At 50.1% G+C, this 23444-nt stretch overlaps 1 protein-coding gene across 1 annotated transcript in view; it reads left to right on the top strand.

The window, feature by feature from the left end:
- Positions 1-23444, top strand: part of CACNA2D4 (calcium voltage-gated channel auxiliary subunit alpha2delta 4) — a 129771-nt gene that overhangs the window by 60591 nt on the left and 45736 nt on the right. The window contains exons 21-28 of the mRNA XM_063786224.1: positions 1246-1307; positions 2808-2875; positions 5223-5268; positions 5343-5440; positions 7408-7501; positions 14752-14847; positions 16913-17040; positions 20637-20717. Coding sequence (XP_063642294.1) covers positions 1246-1307; positions 2808-2875; positions 5223-5268; positions 5343-5440; positions 7408-7501; positions 14752-14847; positions 16913-17040; positions 20637-20717 — 673 coding nt within the window. The remainder of the gene's footprint in view (positions 1-1245; positions 1308-2807; positions 2876-5222; positions 5269-5342; positions 5441-7407; positions 7502-14751; positions 14848-16912; positions 17041-20636; positions 20718-23444) is intronic.

Raw genomic sequence — 23444 nt, 5'->3', positions numbered from 1 at the left:
AAAAAAAAGTAAAAATAAAAAATGATCTCCAGTTCTGACACTCCAGCCAGCTGCTCCTTGGAGCACAGGGCACCCAACTCCCCCAAGACATCTTCCAGGACATCCCATGACCGCTGCAATAGAGGGAAGCTACAGAGAGGGTCTGACTGGGCAGAGAAGCCAGAGGGCATGACCAGGGGATGGGTCCAGTTTTGTGAACGGTGCATTCTGATTTGGCATGAAGCCAGTTTCCTAGAGAAAGCAAGGCTTTTGTTGCCGTCCTCTCTCTCTGTGTCCCTTCTGACACCTCGCTCCAGTTTCCAAAATCAAAGAAGGAAAGTCAGAAAGAAGTAAAGGGAATAAGAACAAGTCCTGGGCCAACTGCAAAATGTGGCTTTCCCAATGACATGAACTTGTGTGGTGGACAGGACAATCCACAGAACCTCAGCACCCCGAATGCACCCTCACGGCAGCCTCGTGCAAGAGAGGCCGTGGACAATCCTGATTTACAAATGAGAACTCGAAGTGAAGTAACTTGCTCAAGAGCACACAGGTCGAAAGTGGCTGAGCTGGGCTTCAATCCTGGTTCATCTAAGCCCAGCCATGCCCTTAGCCACTTTGGTAGTACATGATGCCCTAGTTTATACAAAGTAAACCAAGGCTAAAAGATGGCAGCTTAGAAAGGAAAAGGAAGTTGTGAAAGGGTCCCGTGGCCCGGGCACGGATGACAGTGGAGGGAGAATGGTGCACCCCTTCTCCCTGGGTGTCTTTGAGGGCAAGGAGGTTTAAGAGGATTGTGTATGTATACATGGGCTCCAGAAGTTCTTAGCACACACTGACAGCCCCAACCTCAACCCTCTAGGAACCATAGAGTCACGGTCTACATCAGCACTGCCCAATATAGCCGCTAGCCACATGTGCTAACTAAGTTTAAATTTATGTCAACTAAAATCTGAAAATTCAGTTCCTTGGCCACACATTTCAAGTGCTCAATGCTGCTTAGGGACTATCATGATGGGCAGTGCAGGTCCAGACCTTGATCCTGAAATCCAGGCCACGCCCCAAAGGGCTGCAGTTTGCTGCACCTAGAGAGGATCTGCCTATGGGTGTCACTAGGATGAGGTGTGTAGGGGGTGGTCAGGGAAGAGACAAGAAGGCGGAGGGACTGTACAGTGACGATGAAGACCCCAAGAGCCCTGGGGGGGAGGTGGGGGCTGGGGGCCGCTCTTCTCTGCGTGAGCACTCTTTCCTTGTCTACTCTTTCAGAAGCGAGTTCTTTTCCTGACCAATGACTACTTCTTCACGGACATCAGCGACACCCCTTTCAGGTGAGGGACACAGGCTTTATTTGCAGGGGGTGAGGGTTGAACATGAATACCAGCAACTCATATTTAGTTGGCAATTTTGTGGTAATAGCAAAAGACCCAGGTCAGCATCCAGGAAACTTGAGGTGTAGACCTGCTTTGCCAGTGTAGCCTAGAATGCAGGTTCCAGAGCCAAACTGCCTGGACGTGAACCCCAGCTCTACCATTTACAGGCTGTGTAAACTTGGTCAAGTGTATGGTCTGTGCTATGCTCCTGTGGGCCCCAGGCAAGCCCCGCCCCTTCAGATGCTGTTGTTATTTCACTGTTCATCAGCGTCCATCAGCCAAGCTGCCTTAACAGGCCATTTCCCCGAGGGCAGTTAGCCCTGTCTCTGAGAAGAGGCTCTGAGGTCCAGCACTCCCTGCTTTACTGATGCGCCACCTCTGCCTCCTACAACTCTGTTAACAGGTCTTTGAGTTTCACTTAACTTCTCTGTGCCTTAGATTTCGATCTGTAAAATGGGGGTAACAATAACAGCTGCTTCTTGGTGATGTTGTGAAGATTAAGTGATATCATCCAGTTAAGATCCTAAAGCAGTGAGAGGATCAAATTGGAAGATCTCAGGTTCCCTGCGACTGTAGAAATATTTGGCTCTAGGTATTAGGCAGATTAGGAAACAAGTGGCCGTTACCTCTGAATTATCTGATTTCTCCATAAAGCCCTGGTTCCCAGCCCTGACTGCTCATTGGAATACCTGAGGAATTATGTGAAGTTGCCACTGCCCAGGCTTCATCCAAAACCAATTTTTTTTGAGACAGGATCTCACTCTGTCTCCTAGGCTGAAGTGCCGTGGCAGAAACAGCTTACTACAGCCTCCACCTCCCGGGCCCAAGCGATCCTTCCACCTCAGCCCCCCGAGTACCTGGGACAGTACAGGAGCGTGCCACCACACCCCATTAATTTTTTGATTAAAAAAAAACTTCTAGAGCTGGGGTCTCGCTGTGTTGCCCAGGCTGGCCAGACCAATTTAATCACAATTTCTGGGGGTAGATCTCATGCACTTGAATCTTTTAAAGTTCCCCAAGAAAGTCAGATATTCAGCCAAGGCTCAAAACTGATGTTCAGCCAAGGAGAGGAAGGCACAGCAGGACTCACCGGGTAGGAAAAGGAGCTCCTGTTTGTGGGACCCCCTGTGAAACAGAGAGACTGTTCTACATTTTAGGGGATGCCTGTGAGGTTCAGGATGTCCCTTGATGAAAATGGTAGCTGAGAGGGCTCTTGGTCTACAGAATGGCCAGGGTCCTGCTTAGGAAGGAAGGCTTCTGGGAAATTGGAAGCACCGCCTCCGTTCTGGAGGGGATGGCTGTGAGGCCAGAGGCAAAGAAGGGGGCCTGAGGAGCACACCACTCGTCGTGGGTACAAAAAGCCCATACACCTAGTGTTGGTAAGGGCAAGGACGAGGCCCGGGAGACAGGCCGGCATCTGCTGCTGCTGAATGAGTGCCTTCTCTTCTCTCCCCACAGTTTGGGGGTGGTGCTGTCCCGGGGCCACGGAGAATACATCCTTCTGGGGAACACGTCTGTGGAAGAAGGTGGGTCGGTACCAGGGGCTGAGGGACAGTTAAGCAGAAAATAATGGGCTGTCATGGGACACTGGGCAGGGCCAACCCCAACCAGAGCCAGTGTGACAGCCTCCCAGCTCCCAGGCTCCAGAGCAGCCTCTCAGAACAATGCTGCCAGGTGGAGAGGGGCGTGTGTGTCCCTGGCTCCCAGGGCATGCAGGATCTGTGGGTCAGTCATCAAACCAGCAGAGCCTGAGACCTGCCAACCGCACTGCTAGGTTCCGGGAGGCCTTGCTGGACTAGGAGGGCCGTCAAGGCAGTATGTTTTTTAAACAAAGCTCAAAGCTGAAATTTCCCTGCCAGGTGACTGCAAAGGTGATGAGAAAGGAGGCCAGAAAGAGGAGGGAAGCCTGTATTCATTTGCTAAGGCTCCCAGCACAAAGTACCGCAAACATGACATCCTAAAACCGCAGACATGTATTCTCTCACGGTTCTGGAGGCTGGAAGTCCCAAGTCAGGTGTTGGAAAGGCCGTGCTCCCCACAAAGCCTCCAGGGGAGTCCTCGCTCACCTCTTCCAGGTCTAGGAGCCTCAGGTGCTCCTCGTCTTGCAGCTGCACACTTCAGTCTCTGCTCCCTGATCCCGTGGCCTTCTCCCCTCAGCTGCCTCTCACTGTCTCCATTACCTCTTCTTATAAGGACACCACTCATATGGGATCAGGGCCTATCCTAATGATCTCATCTTAATTTGATTACTTCTGCCAAGACCCTATTTCCAAAGAAGGTCACATTCACAGGTCAGGACTTCAACATATCTTTTGGGGGACACAATTCAGCCCATACCTGGAGCTTATGGGATGCGAACCAAAGTGAGATGGCAGAGAACAGCGGTGGAGGCGGGGAGAGAAGAGCCCCATCCAACCCCATCCCTCCTGCCGGTGACTTACTGTGGCCCAATCACCTTAGGAGACCACAACCTATCTCAGGGGTCACAGATATCCCAGGAACCCCTGGAAGAGGTGGCCACTTTCTGTTTAACACCCACATACTACCCTCTGCTATCTGCTGAGTACATGTCATCACCCTGCCTTCCTACAACCATCCTGGTCATTGTCACCTCTCTCGTGGATAACCACAGTAGCTTTCAACTGGTCTCCCTGACTCCTTTCTTCTCTGAGCTTCAGCCAGAGGGATCTTCCTAGAAATGCCAAGTCTGCCCACATCACTGCTGATGGGCCTGCTCCTCCTGGCTGCTTTGCTCTGCCCTGGAGTGCCCTCCTCTCCCAGCACACTTTGACCCACTCTCAGGCCCCAGCTTAGCTGTCATCTGTCTGGGAGCTGCCCCTGGTAGATCCCCTCTCCCGCACCTGGACTGAGTCAGGCACTAGCTGTGTGCTCACCTGGAAGCTGTGTCTGCCCTTCCACAGCACAGATCCTAGCGCTGGGGCACTCTCCTCTGTTCCCCATCATCCCTAGGCCTCCATCGTGCCTTCTTCCTTCTTCCTACACATTTCTTCCTCTGCCCAGATATTCCCAGGGCACACTCCTCCAGGAGACAGAGGGTGCTGTCTTATACCCACTCCTGGGAGTGAGACATTCCAGTGGTCAGGGGCTTGGAATCCCGGAGTCTCCTGGTCTTCTGTGGGCAAGGGAGCTCCCCTTCCAGCTGCTTGCCCTGTGTCTACATCAGAGCAGCAGCCCTTGTGAGGCTCCACAGATGCCCCACTGGCCTTTCTGTCATCCCCTCCTTGGACTTACCCTCAGTGGAGCACCTGTTCATTTCTTAGCTCTGAGTAGGTGCCATGGAGCATCAGCTCATCGTTCTTTCAGTCAACAGCGTGTACTGAGCATGAGATCAGGCTGGCTCTGTGTTAGGTGAGAGGCCGCAAAACACACAGGGCCCATCCTGGGGATGAAGCCAATGAAGCCAAAATCACTGGCTTCAAAGTATCACCTCCCTTTGAGGGAGATGCTAGGAGGAATAAGATGCAGCTTCCTCAGGGAGCTGCTGTCTGGCAGAAGCACAACGTTATTACATGCCAATAATAACCCAAATCCAACCTGGATGGGGAGGAGGGGCATGAGGGCTGCAGGAGGAAAAGATGCTCCCACTGGCTGGGCAGCTCATTGAAGGCATGACATTTGCCCTGAACCTTGAAGAAGGGGTAGGATTTGGACATGAAACAATGAGAAGAAAGCATTTCAGGAGGTGGGACCTGTGCAGACTTAGCCATGTTCTCCTACTGTGAGCTAAGAGCAAGAAAGAACAGACCCCAGTCTCTTTCTTTAGAAACTCACTGGGTGGCTGTTTCTACAATTGAGACACACACCCTCATGGCAGTGAGGGAGCATCACCCTGAATGTGGACTCTGGTTTCAGGCCTGCATGACTTGCTTCACCCAGACCTGGCCCTGGCCGGTGACTGGTAAGTGAGGAGTAAAAAATGGGAGGGAGACAGGTGGAATGTTTTGAGATAACACTGACTTTCCTGGGTTTCAGGATCTACTGCATCACAGATATTGACCCAGACCACCGGAAGCTCAGCCAGCTAGAGGCCATGATCCGCTTCCTCACCAGGAAGGACCCAGACCTGGAGTGTGAGTGCTGGCCGCCCACTGAGGCGAGCTTTTCCTCTGGGGCCCTGAAGTTCAGGACTTTGCCAGGAGAGGTGGGAAGGCAGGGGGAGGCTGCTGCACAGCCCTATCCCATTAGCACATGGATGGCTTAGATCAAACAGGGAGATTCCCAAAGAAAAAGGCATAGCCAGCCTTACCACAGGGCTGAGCTGGTATTTAAGCACCCTTGGAACTGTGGTAACATGTATGGATCCCCAGGTCAGGGACTAGGATCTTTTTCAGCCTCTATCCACCAAGCTCTGTTAAGGGTCAGAAGAAAGCACCATTCAGAGTCTGTCATCTTTTTCCCTACCACTGTCTAGAAGTGGACCTCTGGGCAAATGGCTGCCACTCTTCACCAGAAGTCCTCATCTCCACAAGGGGAGCATTTGGCCAGATGACTCGAAGCCTGTGGGCTCTGTTTTCTAAACCAGTTCCTCAGGCTAACCTTGCTCACCTCTTCCAGGTCTAGGAGCCCCAGGTGCTCCTTGTCTTGCAGCTGTGACACTTCAGTCTCTGCTCCATGGTCACATGGCCTTCTCACCTGCACTAATGCGAGTGGTGAGCTCATTAGGCCACATCCTCAGCTTGCTCCTCCTTCTTCCTCTTTGGAAGAAAGAGCAGGTCATCCTGTCACATAATTGTCACCCCCATAAGAAGACTGCCTCCCATGCCAACCCAACAGGGCACTTACTTACTTATTTATTCATTTCATCAACAAATCTGTACTGAGCTTGCACCCTGTGTCAGGCCCTGGGGTAGGTATTAGAGCTACAGAGATAACCCAGACAAGGCCCTTGCTATCATGGAGCTTACATTCTAGTGGAGAAGCCAGGTGATACGCAAATAAGCCTACATATATAGATATAGGTTGTTATAAATTGTGATAAGCGCCATGAACAGGATGCTGTAGGGGAGAGAAATAGGCCTGCTTTAAAGGAGATCCTGTTAAGCCACTTGGGTGGCTCTATTGTGACACCTCCTCACCAAGGTGAGGAGGATCTCCTTTGGGGGATGATAAAAATATTTTGGAACTAAATAGAGGTGGTGGTTGTACAACATTGTGAATGTACTAAATGCCGCTGACTGAATTGCATACTTTAAATTGGTCAGTTTCATTTTATGTGAATTTTACCTCAATAAAGATAAATAAATTTTTTAAATGAGAGAAGAAAAAGAAAGAGCCTCCATGCAAAGACTGGGAAAAAGAACATCCAGATCAAGGGAAACAGCATGTACAGGGGCTCTGAGGTAAGGAGGAGCTTGGCAAGGTCAAATTCACAGAACTGGCCAGGGGCAGTGGCTCATGCCTATAATGCCAGCACTTTAGGAGGCCAAGGTGGGCAGATCACTTGAGGTCAGGAGTTCTAGATCAGCCTGGCCAACATAGTGAAACCTTGTCTCTACAAAAATTACAAAAATTAGCCAGGTGTGGTGGTGTGCACCTGTGGTCCCAGCTACTTGGGAGGCTGAGGCAGGAGAATTGCTTAAACCTGGGAGGCAGAGGTTGAAGTGAGCCAAGATCATGCCACTGTACTCCAGCCTGGGCAACAGAATGAGACTCCATCTCAACAACAACAACAACAAAAAAATCACAGAACTGACCAAAGGCCAAGGTGTCTGGATGGTTAAGAAGCAGATGAGGAAGAGTTGAGATGGGGGAGACTGGGAAGATCCAACCTGAGGTCACTGAGGGTCTCCTAAGTTCATCAGATGTTACAATTGGAAAGAGCCTCAGATATCAAGCTCTTGTACTGACATATTTTTTGGAGTTGAGAAAGTGAAGACAGACAGAGGTGAGGCGGCTCCCTCAAGCTCACAGAGATAGTTTTACATGTCCCATAGACACGTTCAGGAAGCATATCTTCTCCCTGAACTTAGGATGGGAGAGTTGTGTTCATGAGCATGGAGGAAGCATGTGGCCTGCTTCCCTGATGTTTTGCACCCAGGTGACGAGGAGCTGGTCCGGGAGGTGCTGTTTGACGCGGTGGTGACAGCCCCCATGGAAGCCTACTGGACAGCGCTGGCCCTCAACATGTCCGAGTAGGTCCAGGTTCCCAGGTTCCCAGGCCCCAACCAGCCCCCAGAATTCCTTTGGCTAAGTTGGGACCCCTCTTACCATCTGGCTGGTGGCTCAGGAGAGAACCCACGTCCTTTGGCCTAAGATCAAGTGGAGCTCCCCCTGGGCACTGGACTAAATCCCCACCCCAGGATAGTCCCATTCCGACAGCTCCTTTCTCTGGGTTGGACTCCAGCTGTGAGACTTCAATGGCCAAAATGCCCCTGGCCAAAGAGCAGTTCAAATAGGTTTCCAGCAGGTAAGGTCATGGCACCAATGAACTTGACCTCGGTTTTCCCAGCCCCTTAGAAATCCTCGCTCCCTTTGCTGGTCTTCTCCTGGTACTATTGTGTTTAGTGGCCTGGTAGAAAGAAGATGAGTGGCATGTGAGTGTGAGTGTAGGGCATGTGTGTGCCCATGAGTGTTGGGGGGCAGAGTAAGGTATTAATGAGGTTAAGGTTGCAGTGGGTCATACCTTGCTCCTGAATAGGAAGATTCAACATTGTGAAGATGTCAAACCTCCCCTACACAGTCAATAAATTTAAGCACATAATTAGATACTGGAAAATTAAAAATTAGTTTTTTAGTGCTGTCCTAATAAAAAACACCTACAGAATTTGATAGGGACAGTCTCCTATTGAAAAAAGCAAGATGTGGAATGCTACCATTCTACATAGTATAGTATGCTACCTTTTCTGTAAAAAGTGGGTGCCATAGTATTTGTGTGGATTATACAGATAACATCTATGATCTATATACTGTCTACGCAAGGCTACTCAGGAAACATTCCTCATTAGCTGTTTCTGGTTGGAAAATGGGTAACTGAAACAGGGATGGAAGGGACACTTTTCACCCTAACATGTTGGTGTAATTTTGAACCATATGAATATATGACCTATACAAAATTAGAATAAAGAAAGAAAAACAATCTAGTGGGCCAGGCACTGTTCTGAGTGCTTAGTGTATATAACCCATTTGATCCTCACCGCGGTCCTCACCCACACAGGAGCTCTCATTACTGCCATTTGACAGATGAGGAAAACAAAGCATAGTGAGATCAAGCAACTCGCCTGAGGTCATACGCCTTGAAAGTGGCAGAGCTGGAATCAACAGCAGGCAGCCTCACTCCTGCGCCCCGACTCTTAAACCCTGCACTGTTGTGCCTTCTACAGAGGGCTGAAGCAAATAGGTTTGGAGAGGGGCACCATCTTCATCTTTCCAACCTCAGAGATTAGTCAGAGATGATTTTTAATGTGGAGAAATATTGAGAAGGAAATATTCTTAACCAGAGCATGCTTCAGAAAAGACTTCCTAGGAAGTTAATATAAAATAGCATACACTTAAGGAGAAAAAAATACATAACCATCTCCAAAGATATAGAAAAGGCATTAAATAAATATTAATATTCATTCATTTAAAAAAATTTTGTAGAGATGGGGTCTCTCTATGTTGCTCAGGCTGGTCTTGAACTCCTGGCCTCAAACAACCCTCCCACCTCAGCCTCCCAAAGTGATGGGATTACAGGCATGAGCTGCCATGCCCAGCCATACCATTCTTGTTCATTAAAGCCACTCAGTAGAATTAAAATTGACCTAAGCATGAAAGTAACATCTTAATGGGGCTAGAGGCTCTCTCACTAAAGACAGGAACAAGACAAGCATGCCTACTTCCCCATTGCTATTTAACAAGGCCAGAAGGAATTAGACAAGAGAAAGCAAGCAGAGGCAATTAGAATTGGAAAGAAAGAAGTAAAATTGTCGCTGTTTAAAGATGACATAATTATATATCTGGAAACCCCAGAAGAATTAATAAGAAAATTACTATACCCAATGAGAGAATTTAGTAAAATAGCAGGTTATAATATCAACATTCAAAAATTAATAGCCTTTATCTACACAAAAAAAGATAGAAGATATGAGAAGGCTTATTTTAAAAGGCAAGAAATAATACATGATAAAGTTATAAGACTACAAGAACATATGACATAAACTATAAGAACTGTTCAAAAACCTATATAAGGAAAATTATGAAACACTCCTGAAAACACAAAAGTAGAGGCTGGAACACATGGAAAGACAGTGTTTTTGGATACGAGACTTCAACATCATAAAGATGTTAATCCTAAGTTAATGTTAACCCCAATGAAAACACCGTCAGTCTTTTTCTGCATCTAGATAAACTGATTATCAAGTTCATTTGGAAGAACAAGCAAGAATAACCAGGAAATCTCTGAAAAAAAAAAAAAAAACGCACACACACACACACACAAACACACACCAAAAAAAGCAAAGAAGGGAGGTTGGGCCTACCAAGATATTAAAACACATGACAAAGCCTCTGAGGTTTATAAAGTATGGTATTGGCACAAGAAAAGGCAGGCAGACCACAGGAACCCAAAAGGAAATCCGGAAACTCATCTAAATGCATGTGAAAATTTAGTCTATGACAGAGGCATCCTGTCAAATCAATGAAGGAAAGATGGATTTTTAAATAACCAGTTTGAGAGCCATATGGAGAATGATAAAATTGTGTTCTTTTCTCACACCATACACCTGGACGAAGTCCAAATGACTCAGAGATTCAAATGTAAAAAATGAAGCCATATAAATACTAAAGGAAAACATGAGCCAATTGCTCTAAAATCTAGGAGTGGGGAAACCTTTCCCAACAATGACTCAAAATTCAGAAGCAATAAAGGAATGACGGATAAATTTAACAACATTAAAAATGTTTCTGTGGTCGGGTGTAGTGGCTCGTGCCTGTAGTCCCAGCCACTCAGGAGGCTCAGGTGGGAGGATCACTTTAGCCTGAAAGTTCAAGACCAGCCTGTGAAAAATGACAAGACCCCATCTCTAAAATAAAAATAATAGTAACTTAGCCAGGCGTGGTGGTGAACACCTGCAGTCCCAGCTACTCAGCTGCTCAGGGAGGATCACTTGAGCCCAGGAGGTGGAGGCTGCAGTGAGGCATGGTCATGTCACCACACTCCTGCCTGGGCAACAGAGCAACACCTCATCTATTTTTTTTTTTTTTTTTGAGACGGAGTCTCGCTCTGTCGCCCAGGCTGGAGTGCAGTGGCACAAGCTCGCCATTCTCCTGCCTCAGCCTCCCGAGTAGCTGGGACTACAGGCACCTGCCACCACGCCTGGTGAATTCTTTGTATTTTTTTGTATTTTTAGTAGAGACGGGGTTTCACCATGTTAGCCAGGATGGTCTCAATCTCCTGACCTCATGATCCCCCTGCCTCGGCCTCCCAAAGTGCTGGGATTACAGGCGTGAGCCACCGCGCCTGGCCAACCTCATCTTTTTTTAAAAAAAAGAAAAAAATATGTTTCTATGGCAGAAATAAAAACATGAGCAAGGTAAAAAGAGAAATTACAAACTGGAAAGGTGTTTGCAACTTATAAAACAGATAAAGGGTTACTCTATATATTATGTATTCACGATAAAGGACTTCGAAAATTGAGACTTAAGAGGCCAACTATCTTAGAGGGAAAGTAGTCAAGAAATACGAACAGTTCAGAGGAAAAATGCAAATAGTCCTTAGAAGAACAATTCAAATAGTCTTAAAATATAAAGAAAAACAATGCTCAACCTAACGTGTAATCTGAAATGCAAATGACAACTATGCCCAGATTGGACTTCTCGCCTCTCAGACTGAGAGCCACCTGAGCTTGTCAGCGTGCACTGTTGGCAGAACTGTGGGAGTCAGGCACTCGTAGATCATGGGTGGGATACGAAATGTTTCAAACCCCGTCGAGGGGAATTTGATGACGTCTAGCACAATTTCATGTACATTTACACTTTGACCCAGCAACCTCACTTCTAGGAACCTTATCCCAAAGATACACTGGCAAAAATATGAAAAAAATGTACCTATGAGCTGCTCATTATAGCACCTTTAATAACAATAGAAGATTGGAAACAACCCAAACGTTCATCAGTGGGAGCCTAGTTACATAAATCATGGTGGATCCACATAATGGAATACTATGCAGCTGTGAAAAATTAGAATATCTCTATATACTGCCACTATGAAATCATCTTCAGTAATGAAAAAAGTATGAATAATATCTCCACTGCTTATCTAGAAAGAGAAAATACAAATATATTTTCATAATTACTTTCACAAATGTACATATAAATGTACATGCATATATGTATGTACACATACACACACGTACTTTTTAGTGGAACAAGGAACCAAAAGTCAGGTTACCTACAGGAAGAGTGAAGGAACAAGGAGATGGATACAGAGACAGACTCCCCTGAATAGGCCTTATTCTCCATATTGACTTTGGAACCATATAAATGCTTTATCTAATCATAAAACAAAATTAAATTTTAAAAAGTAACCTGTAGTAATTGAAAGCAAATGAAACAGCTAAACCTAGCCATATATCAAGTTCATTAAATAATCGAACATACGGGAATTCTTTCAAGGGGCTTTAGAATTGTAAACACTAAATAAATAAAATGTTAAGCAGTCCTCAGTAATCACATTGCTAGAAATAGTATTGGCATTGTTATTCTGAATAGAGAGAGCAAATTGTATTATATTAATGTCATTAAGAACCAAGATCTTCAGCAAAAGAGAAAAGAGATATGCAAATTTCAAAAATCAAAGAAGTTAAGATTAGATGGAATGCTAAATTTGAATTAGAAATATCAATTTGAACTCATGATGTATTTCTCTTAAAGAAATTAAAAGGATATCCTAGCTCTCTCCCCTGAAAGGGCCCACCGCAGTGAGTGCCCCAGCCCCAGACCTCGGACTTTCAATGTTAGTCCTCTTTAAAATGAGCCCATGCTCCTAGAAGAAATGTCTGATTCCAGGACAGAGGCAGGAAATACGCCCAATGAACCTGGAACATCTTGTCATACGAAGTTACCAAAGACAAATGATATTGTGCCCAAGGGACCCCAGAGCCAGCTGGAGGAGGCCCTCACTGGCCAAAGGTGGATGATCAGAGCAGCAAAAGTAATTATAATTGCAGCAGGAGCTGGCTTTGGAGGCACGGCTGTTATCCCAGCCTCATGGGAGGCTCAGGCGAGAGGATCGTTTGAGCCCAGGAGTTCAAGGCCAGCCTGGGCAACGTAGTGAGAACCTGTCTTTAAATAATAATAATAATAATAATAATAATAATAATAATAATAATTGCAATGGGTTAAAACATATGAAATATGTTAAAATACTTGGGTTCATAATGATACTGGAAAAAACCTCATTGGCCATCTTTGGAAGGTTGTTAGGAAAACAACTCATTATTCTAAAACCTAACAAAGAAACAAAAAGAATAAATTATTTATCCTGCCTCTTCTATAAAAGTTGTACTTCAGGATAACTAAATATTGATGAGGAGAAGTTTTTCCTTATACAGATATTTCGGGTAAAAATAAAATAAGAAACAAAAGAATGCATGTATTTTTCATGCCCTAATCAGTCAGAGTGTGTGCCTCTTGTGAAGAACAGCCTTGTAAAAACACAAACCGGAACCCGGTCAGGCCCTGAGGTCTCACGGCCAGTTGACAGGCAATGCGGGGGACACAGAGCAGGCTGAAGAGCACCCCAGGGTGGCAATCCGCCAAGGCCAGAACCGGAGAATCCCCACAGGCAAGCGCCCTTTGTCGCTCTGTTTGTTCCACACATCAATTGCAAGGAAAAGAGAAGGGGAGAGGGAGAGTGCAGAGAGAAAGGGAATCAGGTTAAAGGAGGCCAAAGATGACTGCTAATGGTTATGGGGTTTCTTTCCGGGGTGATGAAAATGTTCTAAAATTCACAGTGCTGATGGTGGCACAACTCTGTGAACACATGAAAAACTATTGAATCACACGCTTTAGGTGGGTGAATTGGAGGGTATTTGAACGATATCTCAATAAAGACAGAGAGAGACAGACAGACAAATAAGAGATACCCGTTGCCATGCGTGAGCCTTGGGCAGATTCTGATTCAGCCAAACTTAAAAAAATTCGCGAGGCAACTGGATTATCTGATCATATTAATGAATGGTCAGGTTTTTTTAAGGTGTAATAATGGCATCGAAGTTTTTTTTAAATGTTATTTCTATTTTGATTGTATAAATTAAAATATTTACCCATGAAATATCTGGGATTTGCTTCAAAATAATCTAGTTGAGGGGCTGGAGGAGGCAGTGGCTGAATTGAGACCAGCCCCGGGTTGGTGATTGTTGAAGCCAAATTATGGGTAGTGAGACCCATTAGCCCATTCTCTCTGCTTTTACACAGAGAATTGAATCAGGAAGCTTTAGGGGAGCTTAGGTCCTGTCCCCAGAGAGTCTGACTCAGAGGTCTGAGGCAGGGCTCTGTGCGGCTCGAGTCCTATGACCCCCGTGCCCGCCCTGTACAAGCCCCCTGGCTACAGGACTGGAGTAGGTGGGGGAGACCCTTTCCCTCAGTGATTTTCCAGACCTTACTACAGTCCCGGGTACCACCCACAGACACAGGTCTATCCATGAGGAAGACCCCCGCAGTCCAGCCTCTGAGCCTGGCAGTGCTTTGGAATTGCCTGCTTTGTATGCTTACTATAGCACACACCCTTGGGCACGGAGAGGAACTAGGTAACAGCCTCCTATCCACTGTGCCAAAGACAAGAATATCATCTGGGTTAAAAGAGATGACTTCCCACCCTGGTCAAAGTATTGTGGCTTTGAGACTGGGAGGGAGATATGTGACGCCAACTAGCTCATGGATCTGTCTTCTTTCAAGTCTCAACGGCAAGGTTATGAGGTCCGTTGGGACTTCTCCTGGGTGGGTGTAGGCGGTGCCTGCTCCCCCTCTCTTCACATTTCGGTAATAAGGGAAGTATGAGGAGGGCTGTAAGACCAGGAGGTGCCTGGTACATGCTGGGCATGAGAAGTTCCTGTTCCTTAGGTCCCAGGACAGAATCTCCCTTCCAAGTTCCATCTTCTAGATCGAACTCCCCAAAAGCCAGGAGAACAAATTAAGAGCTAGATCTGCCGAGACAAGAGAGGCAGAGGCCCAGGGCTCCACTTCACAGGGGTGCTGCCCAGAAGCCGGGCCTGAAACCTGATGGGCACCGTGGATGCCAGCAGGGTGCGTGTGCCGGCCCCTTCCCAGGAACCCAGCCTTCCTGGAAAATCTCCCCTGAGCCAGGCCAGGCAGGAGCAAGGAGAGGCCCCCAAACCCCTGCAGGTCTCCCCCAAGCTCTTGCCACAGCCGCGTGGTGACCATTCCCGCTCTGTCTGCCACACAGGGAGTCTGAACACGTGGTGGACATGGCCTTCCTGGGCACCCGGGCTGGCCTTCTGAGAAGCAGCTTGTTCGTGGGCTCCGAGAAGGTCTCCGACAGGTGGGTTGGGCCGGCCACCTCGGGATGGCAATCCCTGCAGGGCGGAGAGGGCCAGAGTCCCACGGTGTGTTCCTGGGCCGTGGGTGGACTGGCACGGGGTCTCCAGCATGCTGGACCCCTGGGAGCCCAGCAGGGCAGAAGGATCGGGATTGACAGATTGGGACAGTGGGAAAGGCAGCCCTTCCCCGAAGGCTTACGGATCGGGATTGACAGATTGGGACAGTGGGAAAGGCAGCCCTTCCCCGAAGGCTTACACATCCTGGTGGTGGGTCCCTAGGACAGGATGGAGGCCGGACCAGTCAGGGAGAGACTTTGAAGTTGAGGGTTGGTCGGAGAATCCACCTAGAGGAATCTCTAAGGGACAAAGCCGAAATTGCTTTCCTCTCTGGGCTGGGCTCTGTGTGACAGGCTGAATCTTCTGGCTGTGTCTCTTTTCCCCACTCCTAAGGGGAGAGGAGGTGCTGCTGGGGCCCTGTGGTAGGTGGAGCGCTCACCCCGCAGTGCCTTCTTGAGCCACCCACTCCCACCTTGGTGTGGGAGATTTGCGGTCTCTTACTCTACCTGGTAGGAGTCCAGGCCCAGCTCCCTGTAGGCCATGGAAGACTTAGGCCTCCACACCGGGAATGTTCAACTGGGGGTGATTTTGTGACATTCAGCGATGTCTGGAGATCCTTTTGGTTGTCACACTGTGGGAGGCAGAGAACTTCCTACTGGCACCTAGTGGGCGGAGGCCAGGGATGCTGCTAGACATCCCACGATGCCCAGGGCAGCCCTCACGGCAATCGCCTGGCACGAAATGTCACCGGTGCCAAGGCTGAGAAACCCTGCTGTAAGCCAAGGCCGGGTTCTGGGGTAATCAGGGGTGGCCCACCCGGGTGCTCAAGGGAGGATGGGAGCCCAGAGGAGGCGTTGGGGGCCGAGCGGTGCCACCTGCCGCTTCGCAACCCAGGAGACTCCAACAGGTGAGGACCTTCAGGCACCTGGAGAGCAGCCCAGGGCCCCTGAGCCGACCTGACCCTACTCTCCTCGCCTCCCACCCGCCAGCTGCTCCTCTCGCTAAGCACGCCCAGCCACGGAGCGCCATCTTTGAGCTTCTTCCAGGACTCTGTGACAAATCCACACTTGCTAAGCAAAGCTGAGGCTTTCTAGGAAAACAAATTAAGTTGCTCTTCCCTTTCCCTCCCTCCTCCCTCCCCTCCTCCCCCCCCACCCATCCCTGCGGAGGTGGAGAAGGAAGAGCACCACTGCCTCCCTGACCCTTCCCTCGCCCCCTCTCAGAGGCTTCTAAGACTGGAAGCAGGAGATTCGAGGCAGACAGACCTTCCCAGTGCCTCTGCCTCCTGCGAGCACTCCCAGGGGCTCCCTTCACCCAGACTTGAGGTGAATGGCAGCCCAGGAACTGTGTCACAAGGCAGATTGCTTCTGGTACATGTGAGCCCGTCACTCTCAAAACCAAATCTCAGTTATCCACCTTGTGGATTATCCACAGCAATGTCTGCTCCCCACCCCCACCCTGCTTCTCCCTGCCTCCCACTCTGCTTCTGGCCGAACACTCCCTTCTGTGGGCTGCTGTGTGTTCAGGGAATGCAAAACCATAATTAGCAAGGTAAAGCTGCTCAAAAAAAGGAAACTCATAATGTATGCAAAAACCTAGAGGCAATCCTCTTGAGGGAACCATTTGGGGGGATTGATGCCCTCCTATTAGTGCAGTGATAGAGCTGACTACAGCTTCCTCCCTCAGACGTGCCAACGAGCCAGACAAGAAGAAATTAGGCTCCATCCAAAAGAAAGAAACCCTGCAGGCAAAAGAGTTTACATAAAAATGGAAAGTATCCCCTCACTCTACAGACCCTATGCCTCTTCCAGCTGCTAGCTAGATGCAACATGACATCGTTTTGTTTCTGGAAAAGGCGAGAATTGCTGGGAAACATTGTCTGGGGCCGTACTAATTTAGGGGCTAAAATCACTCTCTTAGCCCAGCCAAGTTGACCTTGTGTGAGAAAAGGAAAGAGGGATGACTGAGTTCACAGATCTGGGGAGAGGTACCACATCTTCCTCCTTGCAGGAAGTTCCTGACACCTGAGGACGAGGCCAGCCTGTTCACCCTGGACCGCTTCCCGCTGTGGTACCGCCAGGCCTCAGAGCATCCTGCTGGCAGCTTCGTCTTCAACCTCCGCTGGGCAGAAGGACCAGGTAACGCACAGCCCTGTGCTCCCGGGGCTGGGCCAGTCTCAGGCCAGTCTCATCTCTCCTCCTGCTGTGCTCTTAGTGGGAAATGGGAACGAGATATGGAATAGAATGTCCAGACCACCAGGGTTCCCCTCCTGCCTTCCCTCCTGCATGCATTAGTGACTTAAAAAAGCTCACTGGCACCTTCCCACACCACAGGTCCCACGCTGAAGGTGGGCCTGATCATTTGATTCCCTAGCCAGCCATCAAAGTTGGAGTTTAAAAACCCAGCATGGGATTCTAGCCCCGATTCCAAATATGAGATCAGAAGAGTCCATCTCTAAATTCTTCTATTTATCCTGCATGTCTGTGAAAGCTTCATAAACCACCCAGACAGGTGGTTTCATTAGGGGCTGCAGTACTCACTAAGTCAGTGGGGCTGCCCTGCTCTTCCCAAACAGAAAGAAAGCAACCCGTCCCCAGTTACTCAGGACCACCCAGGACCAGCCTCAGGGAGCTCCCAGCCTTCTCCACAAGCCCCTCTCAGCTCAAGAGAGAGGCTGTGCCAGGCAGGTGGTGGGGAGGGTGGGGTATGAGGCAGCCACAAAATCCCTGCACGGCCAGGGACCAGGAAGACTCTCAGAGTTGATGGGCACCCAACTGCCAGCCAGCCCCAGCCCCCATTCTGGAAAATAACCAAAATAAGAAAAATTAAGTGACTCTAACAGAGCACCAGAAAAATCCTGCAGAGGCTTCAGTGTCTGCATAGCCTGGTGCTCTTGATTTACACTCGAAGTGACTGTGGCCCAGGGAGCTTCCGGGGCTCGTCCAGGGATCCCAGAGTGCATGGCACAGCCACCCTTCCACCACCCCTCCACCAGGTGAGTGCTGGGGCGGCTGATCCCATTCCAGCACATGGATCCAGGGGCCTGGAGAGTGTGCACAGGCAGGTGGGGTGAGCCCCAGGAGGGGATGCAGGAGTGTGGAGACTTCTGAAAGGAAAGCCAGGGCTGGGGTCACTCAGAACTTCCCCTTTAGGATGCCCTTCTGCCAAAGGCCTTCCACCACCACTTTGCCAAAACCATCCTCAAGCGTTGTGATGGAAAAATGTCCTGGAGCTGATGGCTGGGGAGGCCCAGGATCCCGGGGATCCTCCTGGGACCAGGACAGGGAAGGCAAACAGCAGGGAGGAGCTCCACCCCACCCCCTCCGGAATCCCGCCTTCCTCACCTGGTGCTATGCCCCTACTCCCACCTGTGCTGTTCCCTCCACACACGTGCCAATAACTACTATGCTTCACAAAATGATTTTCCATGTGTTTTTCCACGTGTTTTTCATTTAATCTAGACAACCCCATGAGATAAGTGCTGTCATTATCCCTCAACTTAACACTAGGAGAACGTGAGGCTCAGAGAGGTTCTGTGACTTGCCCGGGGTCACACAGCAGGGGAGCCACAGAGCCAAGCTCTGCCCTAATCCAAGCCCAGGCCCCGTTACCACACTGAATGTAAGGAAAGAGTGGGGGGGAGTTTTTATTACCAGTGCAAGCCCAGCAGGAAGGCTCTGGAAGCAAAGGGGAGACCCCTTCCCACACTGTCCACCCCAAGGCTGAAAGAGGCAGCTTCTCCTCTGTGGCCACACCCTCGATAGCAGCACATTGGGCTCCCCAGGGAGGGCACCCACAGGCCCCTGGAGAGGTTCTATAGTGAGGCCCGAGCCCCTGCCCCAGGCCCTGATGACAGGTCCCCTCCTGCCCGCATTCACCAGGACTGAGCCTGCTGGCTGCTGGGGGAGCTTTATGTGGCGATGAGGTGGGAGGGTGGGTGGGTGAGAAGCTGAGCCACGAGGAGAAAAGAGGGAAGCTGGAGCCCAAAAAGGGGGCCTGGTGAGGAGGGAGGTGGGGCCCACTTCCTCTCCACAGCCCGCTCACTCGCTCAGCGCACGCACACGCTTCGACACATGGCCACCTCTGCACACTCCCTTCCACCCCAAAAGGAGGAAAACAACCGCGTTTCAAGGGGGAAAAGAGGACGAGCTGCCTCCAGGGTTAGGGGAAGCTCCCCTGTCTCTCTAGGCTGACATGGTTGCCCTTTGCCGGGGCCTGGTGGGCTAAGTCCCGACCACGTGGAGCTGCATTGTGCAGTCAGTGCCTAGAAACCTGTCCGCACACAGCAGAGCCTCAGCAATATGCCCACAGCCCACCTCTCCCTGGGCCCCGCCCCCTTCTGCACTCCACGTCCTGATCATTCCCACCAGGTGCTGGGCCAGGTAGCCACGGTGAGCCAGGCACTGAAATCCCTGATGTCCCCAGAGACTGCCTCATTAGGGTCTCCACATGCTCACATCCGCTTTTCCTACAAGCCTCTGCTGGCTGGGGTACAAATGCGACGGAAGGTCTGTCCCAGAAAATGGGCTGTGGGACCCAGGGAATATTGTCAGGGCTGCCACATCACCATCTTCGAGATGTCTGTAGACACAAGGTGGGGAATTGTCCCTTCGTCATCATGGGGCAAATTTCTAGAATCAAGGACAACCTTACATATTGGAAGTTCCTGGAATGAGACTGCAGTTTTAGGTTTCTTGAGCTATTTGACGACAGCGGGTGTGATGGGTAATCTTGGTGACGTGGCAGATGTGAGAAGCTGGTGGTTAAGTCCTGGGACAATTGACACTGTTGTCATAATCGCCACACAAGAGTCCCATGACCTGTTTGCTTCAGGCAACATTTGACATCAAGACATTCTAACAAAATATGATAGCACATCAGAAACTGTTTGCCCCTTTCTCAGAAGTTGAGTCTGCATTTGACCTGCAGACAAGAGTGCTTTGAAATTCAAGTCCGGGGCCAAGGACTGATGAGAATTAAGAAGCCTGGGGCCCTGAAGTAGCCAGCCCCAGTCAGAACCAGAAAGCTCTGTTTGAATGTGGAGCTGAAACTGCCCTCTAAACTGTGCACCTATGGTGGCCTGATTGTTCCAGAAGAAGTGGAGAGAGCAATGCGAGGCAAGCCCCGTGGCCTTCAGGAGCCTCAGGACTTGCCCTGAGTTGCTGCAGAGTCCCAGAAGTGGAGCAACAGCTGAGAAGCAAGTGAAAGGCCCGGAGAGCGGTTGTGCAGTGGAGGGTCCGTCACCTCGCTGCCCAGGCCCGCACGGTGGCTCGGCTGTGGCATCTGGCTTCCTGACTGGGACTGACTGTCGGCGTCCTCCCTGACTCATGCAGACTCACAGAGAGCAATCCAGGATCACCCACCACCCAGTGCTGAAATGCAGCCTGTCTTTCCTGCCGTTGGAGGGGATCACTGGATACAACACAGGTGTCGTGGGCACGATGCATGCCGCAGCCGACAAACACGCAGAAACCCCAGTGTCGTGGGGCCACTGCAGCCCTGCACTGTGCTGGCAGCCAGAGGCCATGTGTATGTCTGTCCAAGACCCGTGTTGGGGTCACCATCGCAGCAGCAACTCCTCCAAACACAACCCCTGTCCCCACCCTCGCCTCAATTCTTCCAAGGATGCCTTCGCCTGCTTTTATTCCCATCTCCTATTCCAAGAAAGTGGTAGCGCTCCACCTGCCCCAACCACAGCTCTTCCCCAGTGACTGGGTTGTCTCTGTTTCCCCAGAAAGTGTGGGTGAACCCATGGTGGTGACGGCAAGCACAGCTGTGGCGGTGACCGTGGACAAGAGGACAGCCATTGCTGCAGGTAGGAACCGCCCTTGTGGTGTTGAGGCCAGGAAGCTGGGGACAGTGTAAAGAGCAAGGCATAGATCACAGCAGAAGGCCCTGCACATGTGGCCAGGGCCACAGTCCTGCCGGTGAAATGTGGGATGGGCGGAAGTGCACTCTTCCTAAGTCATTTCATTTGTAAAACCATAAAACTTTGGTTGTGAAAGTATTCATGAAGTGAGCAAAATGAAGCCCAGAGAGGCTAGGAGATCTGCACGGCCACACGGAACAGAGACTGCAGCCCAGCCCCCCACCGCCCCCCACCCACCCCCCTCTTCCACATAATATATTTACCGTATGCAAGCTTCTCTTGAGAAACACTTCCTGCGGGTTAATAGAGCGTTACTGAGGCATTCTGTAGCTGAAAGGAAGGCTGGCGGGCAGAGCTCTTTTATTCTAGGCCTTTTATCAATCATCGTCATCATCATAAAGCTAATATTTACTGAGTATTTACAGTGTGGTAACTTCTTGAAAACTTCGCTGTTGAAAAGATGACCTGAAGACCAGCAGCGCTGAAATTACCTGGGCCTCTGTTAGAAACACATAGTCTCAGGTTCCAGCCCATACCTGTACAACCAGAGTGCGCTTTACTGAGATTCCTACTGATTTGCCTAAACATTAAAGCTTGCGAAAGCTCTTTTGCAGTATTAACTGATTTAACCTTTACAAATATTTTAGAGTGTAGGTATTACTGTCAGTGCCTATTTTATAAATGAGGACCATAGGCTCAGAACGTTTGGCTCAAAGCAACCCAACTAGCGGGGATCGGATGCCATAATTCAGTCCAGACCTGTCTTTTCCCCCAAAGGTGTTACTAACCACCAAGATGCCCTGCCTCTTTATAGAGCAAACAATGGATGCTGATTCCTGGCCATTCCCTTACCTGCTCCGTCTCCTATTGCCTTGGGGTCTCGTATAAGAGGGAAGTGGGACTGTGACTCGAACCCCTGAGGCATGAGCTCAGTGTGTATGTTCAGCGTGTGCCAGGCACTGGGGACTGCCTCCCATGCGGTCCTTGGGGTGACCCAGTGAAGGCGATGGTTCTGGCTCTACTTTACAGCTGAGGGGACTGAGACACAGAAAACTTACTTGCCCAAAGCCCCACAGCTAATAATGAATGAGGCTGGGATTTGAATGCAGACCGCCTCTCGTTGGAACCCAGGTTCACTGCCCCGTGCTGCGGTTTGCCATGGCTTACGTGATGAGAGCAACTGTGACCCTCACAAGCTTCTCCTGACTTTCAGTTTCTTCGTGCCTGCAGAGTCCTTGGTGTCTCTGCCTAGCTGTCTGAGAACAATCAGGTCCCTGCGATGAAACCCTCCTTACCCTTGTTTTAGCTTCAGTACCTGGGACCCAGCTGTGTTCTGAAAAGTTGCGCGATCCAACAGGCATTCGAGCTCAGCCATCCTGGCTCCGTGAACGCAGCTGGCAGGCACCTGCCTTGTAACCGAGGCCCTGGCCAGGTGAGGACTCTCGCAGCAGGATGGGGACGGAGCAGACAGGGTCAGGGCAAAGGGAATGCAAAGGAGCCGGCTGGGCTCTGTCTTCCTGCCTCAGAGAGGGCACCAGGGCCGTCCTGAGTTGGGGTCCTGGGCTGTGTGCCACTCTGGGATAAGCGACGGGGGGAGAACGGCTCCGTCTGACATTGCCAAATCGCCCGGGTAGAAGCCCCGTGTCACTGGTCGTGTGTGATGCAGCCACCTGCAGCACTTGGAAGGGATTTGTGCCCGCCTGGCTGCCGTGCTTCCCTGGGCCCAGGGCACACTAAACCCAGACCCAATTTCCAGGCCAAACTTTGACTCCGAAATCGTCTCCCTACAGACTGTCCTGTGCTCCCAGCCAAGCCCGCGCCTGTGCTGCTCCCACGTGATGGGGGCCTTCTCAGTTCCTGTACACCTGGAGGTCTAGGAAAGATGGGACAGGGGGTCAGGCTGCTGGCTGTGCTTTCCTGCACTCTCCAATTATTTGATAGCATTTTTAACTCAGAGCTGAATTAGAGCCGAGAGGGGTTGCCATAGAAACAGTGTCCCAGTGCCTCCAGTTTAACTCACTGCAGACAATCGCTCTTACACTCTGGGGTGCATGAATGCCAGAGGAAAAGAATGGGGTGCTGGAGACCTGATACTTCAATTATGATTTTTCTTTTGGTCTCCTTCTGCCACTTCCTCTCCCTGGCCTGTGGCTCAGCCTCCCTGATCCTGGGGCCAGCTGGAGCCTGTAGCTGAAGGAGGGGTAGGTGGTTCATTTGCTGTCCCTGGAAACGGCTGGCACTGTAAGCGTGTGAGCGCCAGGCCTGCTGAGTGTGGTGTCTGTGGTGGGGGCTGTATGGTGACGATTGTGCACCCAGCTCAAGGGGAAGGTAGGAGACGGGCACTCAGCCCAGCCACGGGGGCAGCGGCGGGCTGCGCGTCACTGCCGTGTATAACGCCACCGGCTCACACAGAGGGCAGCGGACCAGTAGAGATCGCGTTCATCCCTAAGCAGGTGGTTTATAGACAGCTACTGCAAAATTTCCAGAGATCTAACTTTTGGATCAGGATCTGTTTTCAATTCTCCATGTCCTCCAGGCCCTAGGCGAGGAATGAGGTCAAGCTCCAGGATGGGGCTGTAACGGGCAAGTGATTGTCCAGCAGACGGGCATTCTTCCAGCATGACTTGTAATGTACACAAGCCCCTGCACAGAGGCCCTTCCTGCCGGCCAGGG

Source organism: Pan troglodytes, chromosome 10 (genome assembly GCF_028858775.2).
Source record: "Pan troglodytes isolate AG18354 chromosome 10, NHGRI_mPanTro3-v2.0_pri, whole genome shotgun sequence".
In the NCBI taxonomy this organism is placed as follows: Eukaryota; Metazoa; Chordata; class Mammalia; order Primates; family Hominidae; genus Pan; species Pan troglodytes.
This window is presented reverse-complemented; position numbering and strand designations above follow the sequence as displayed.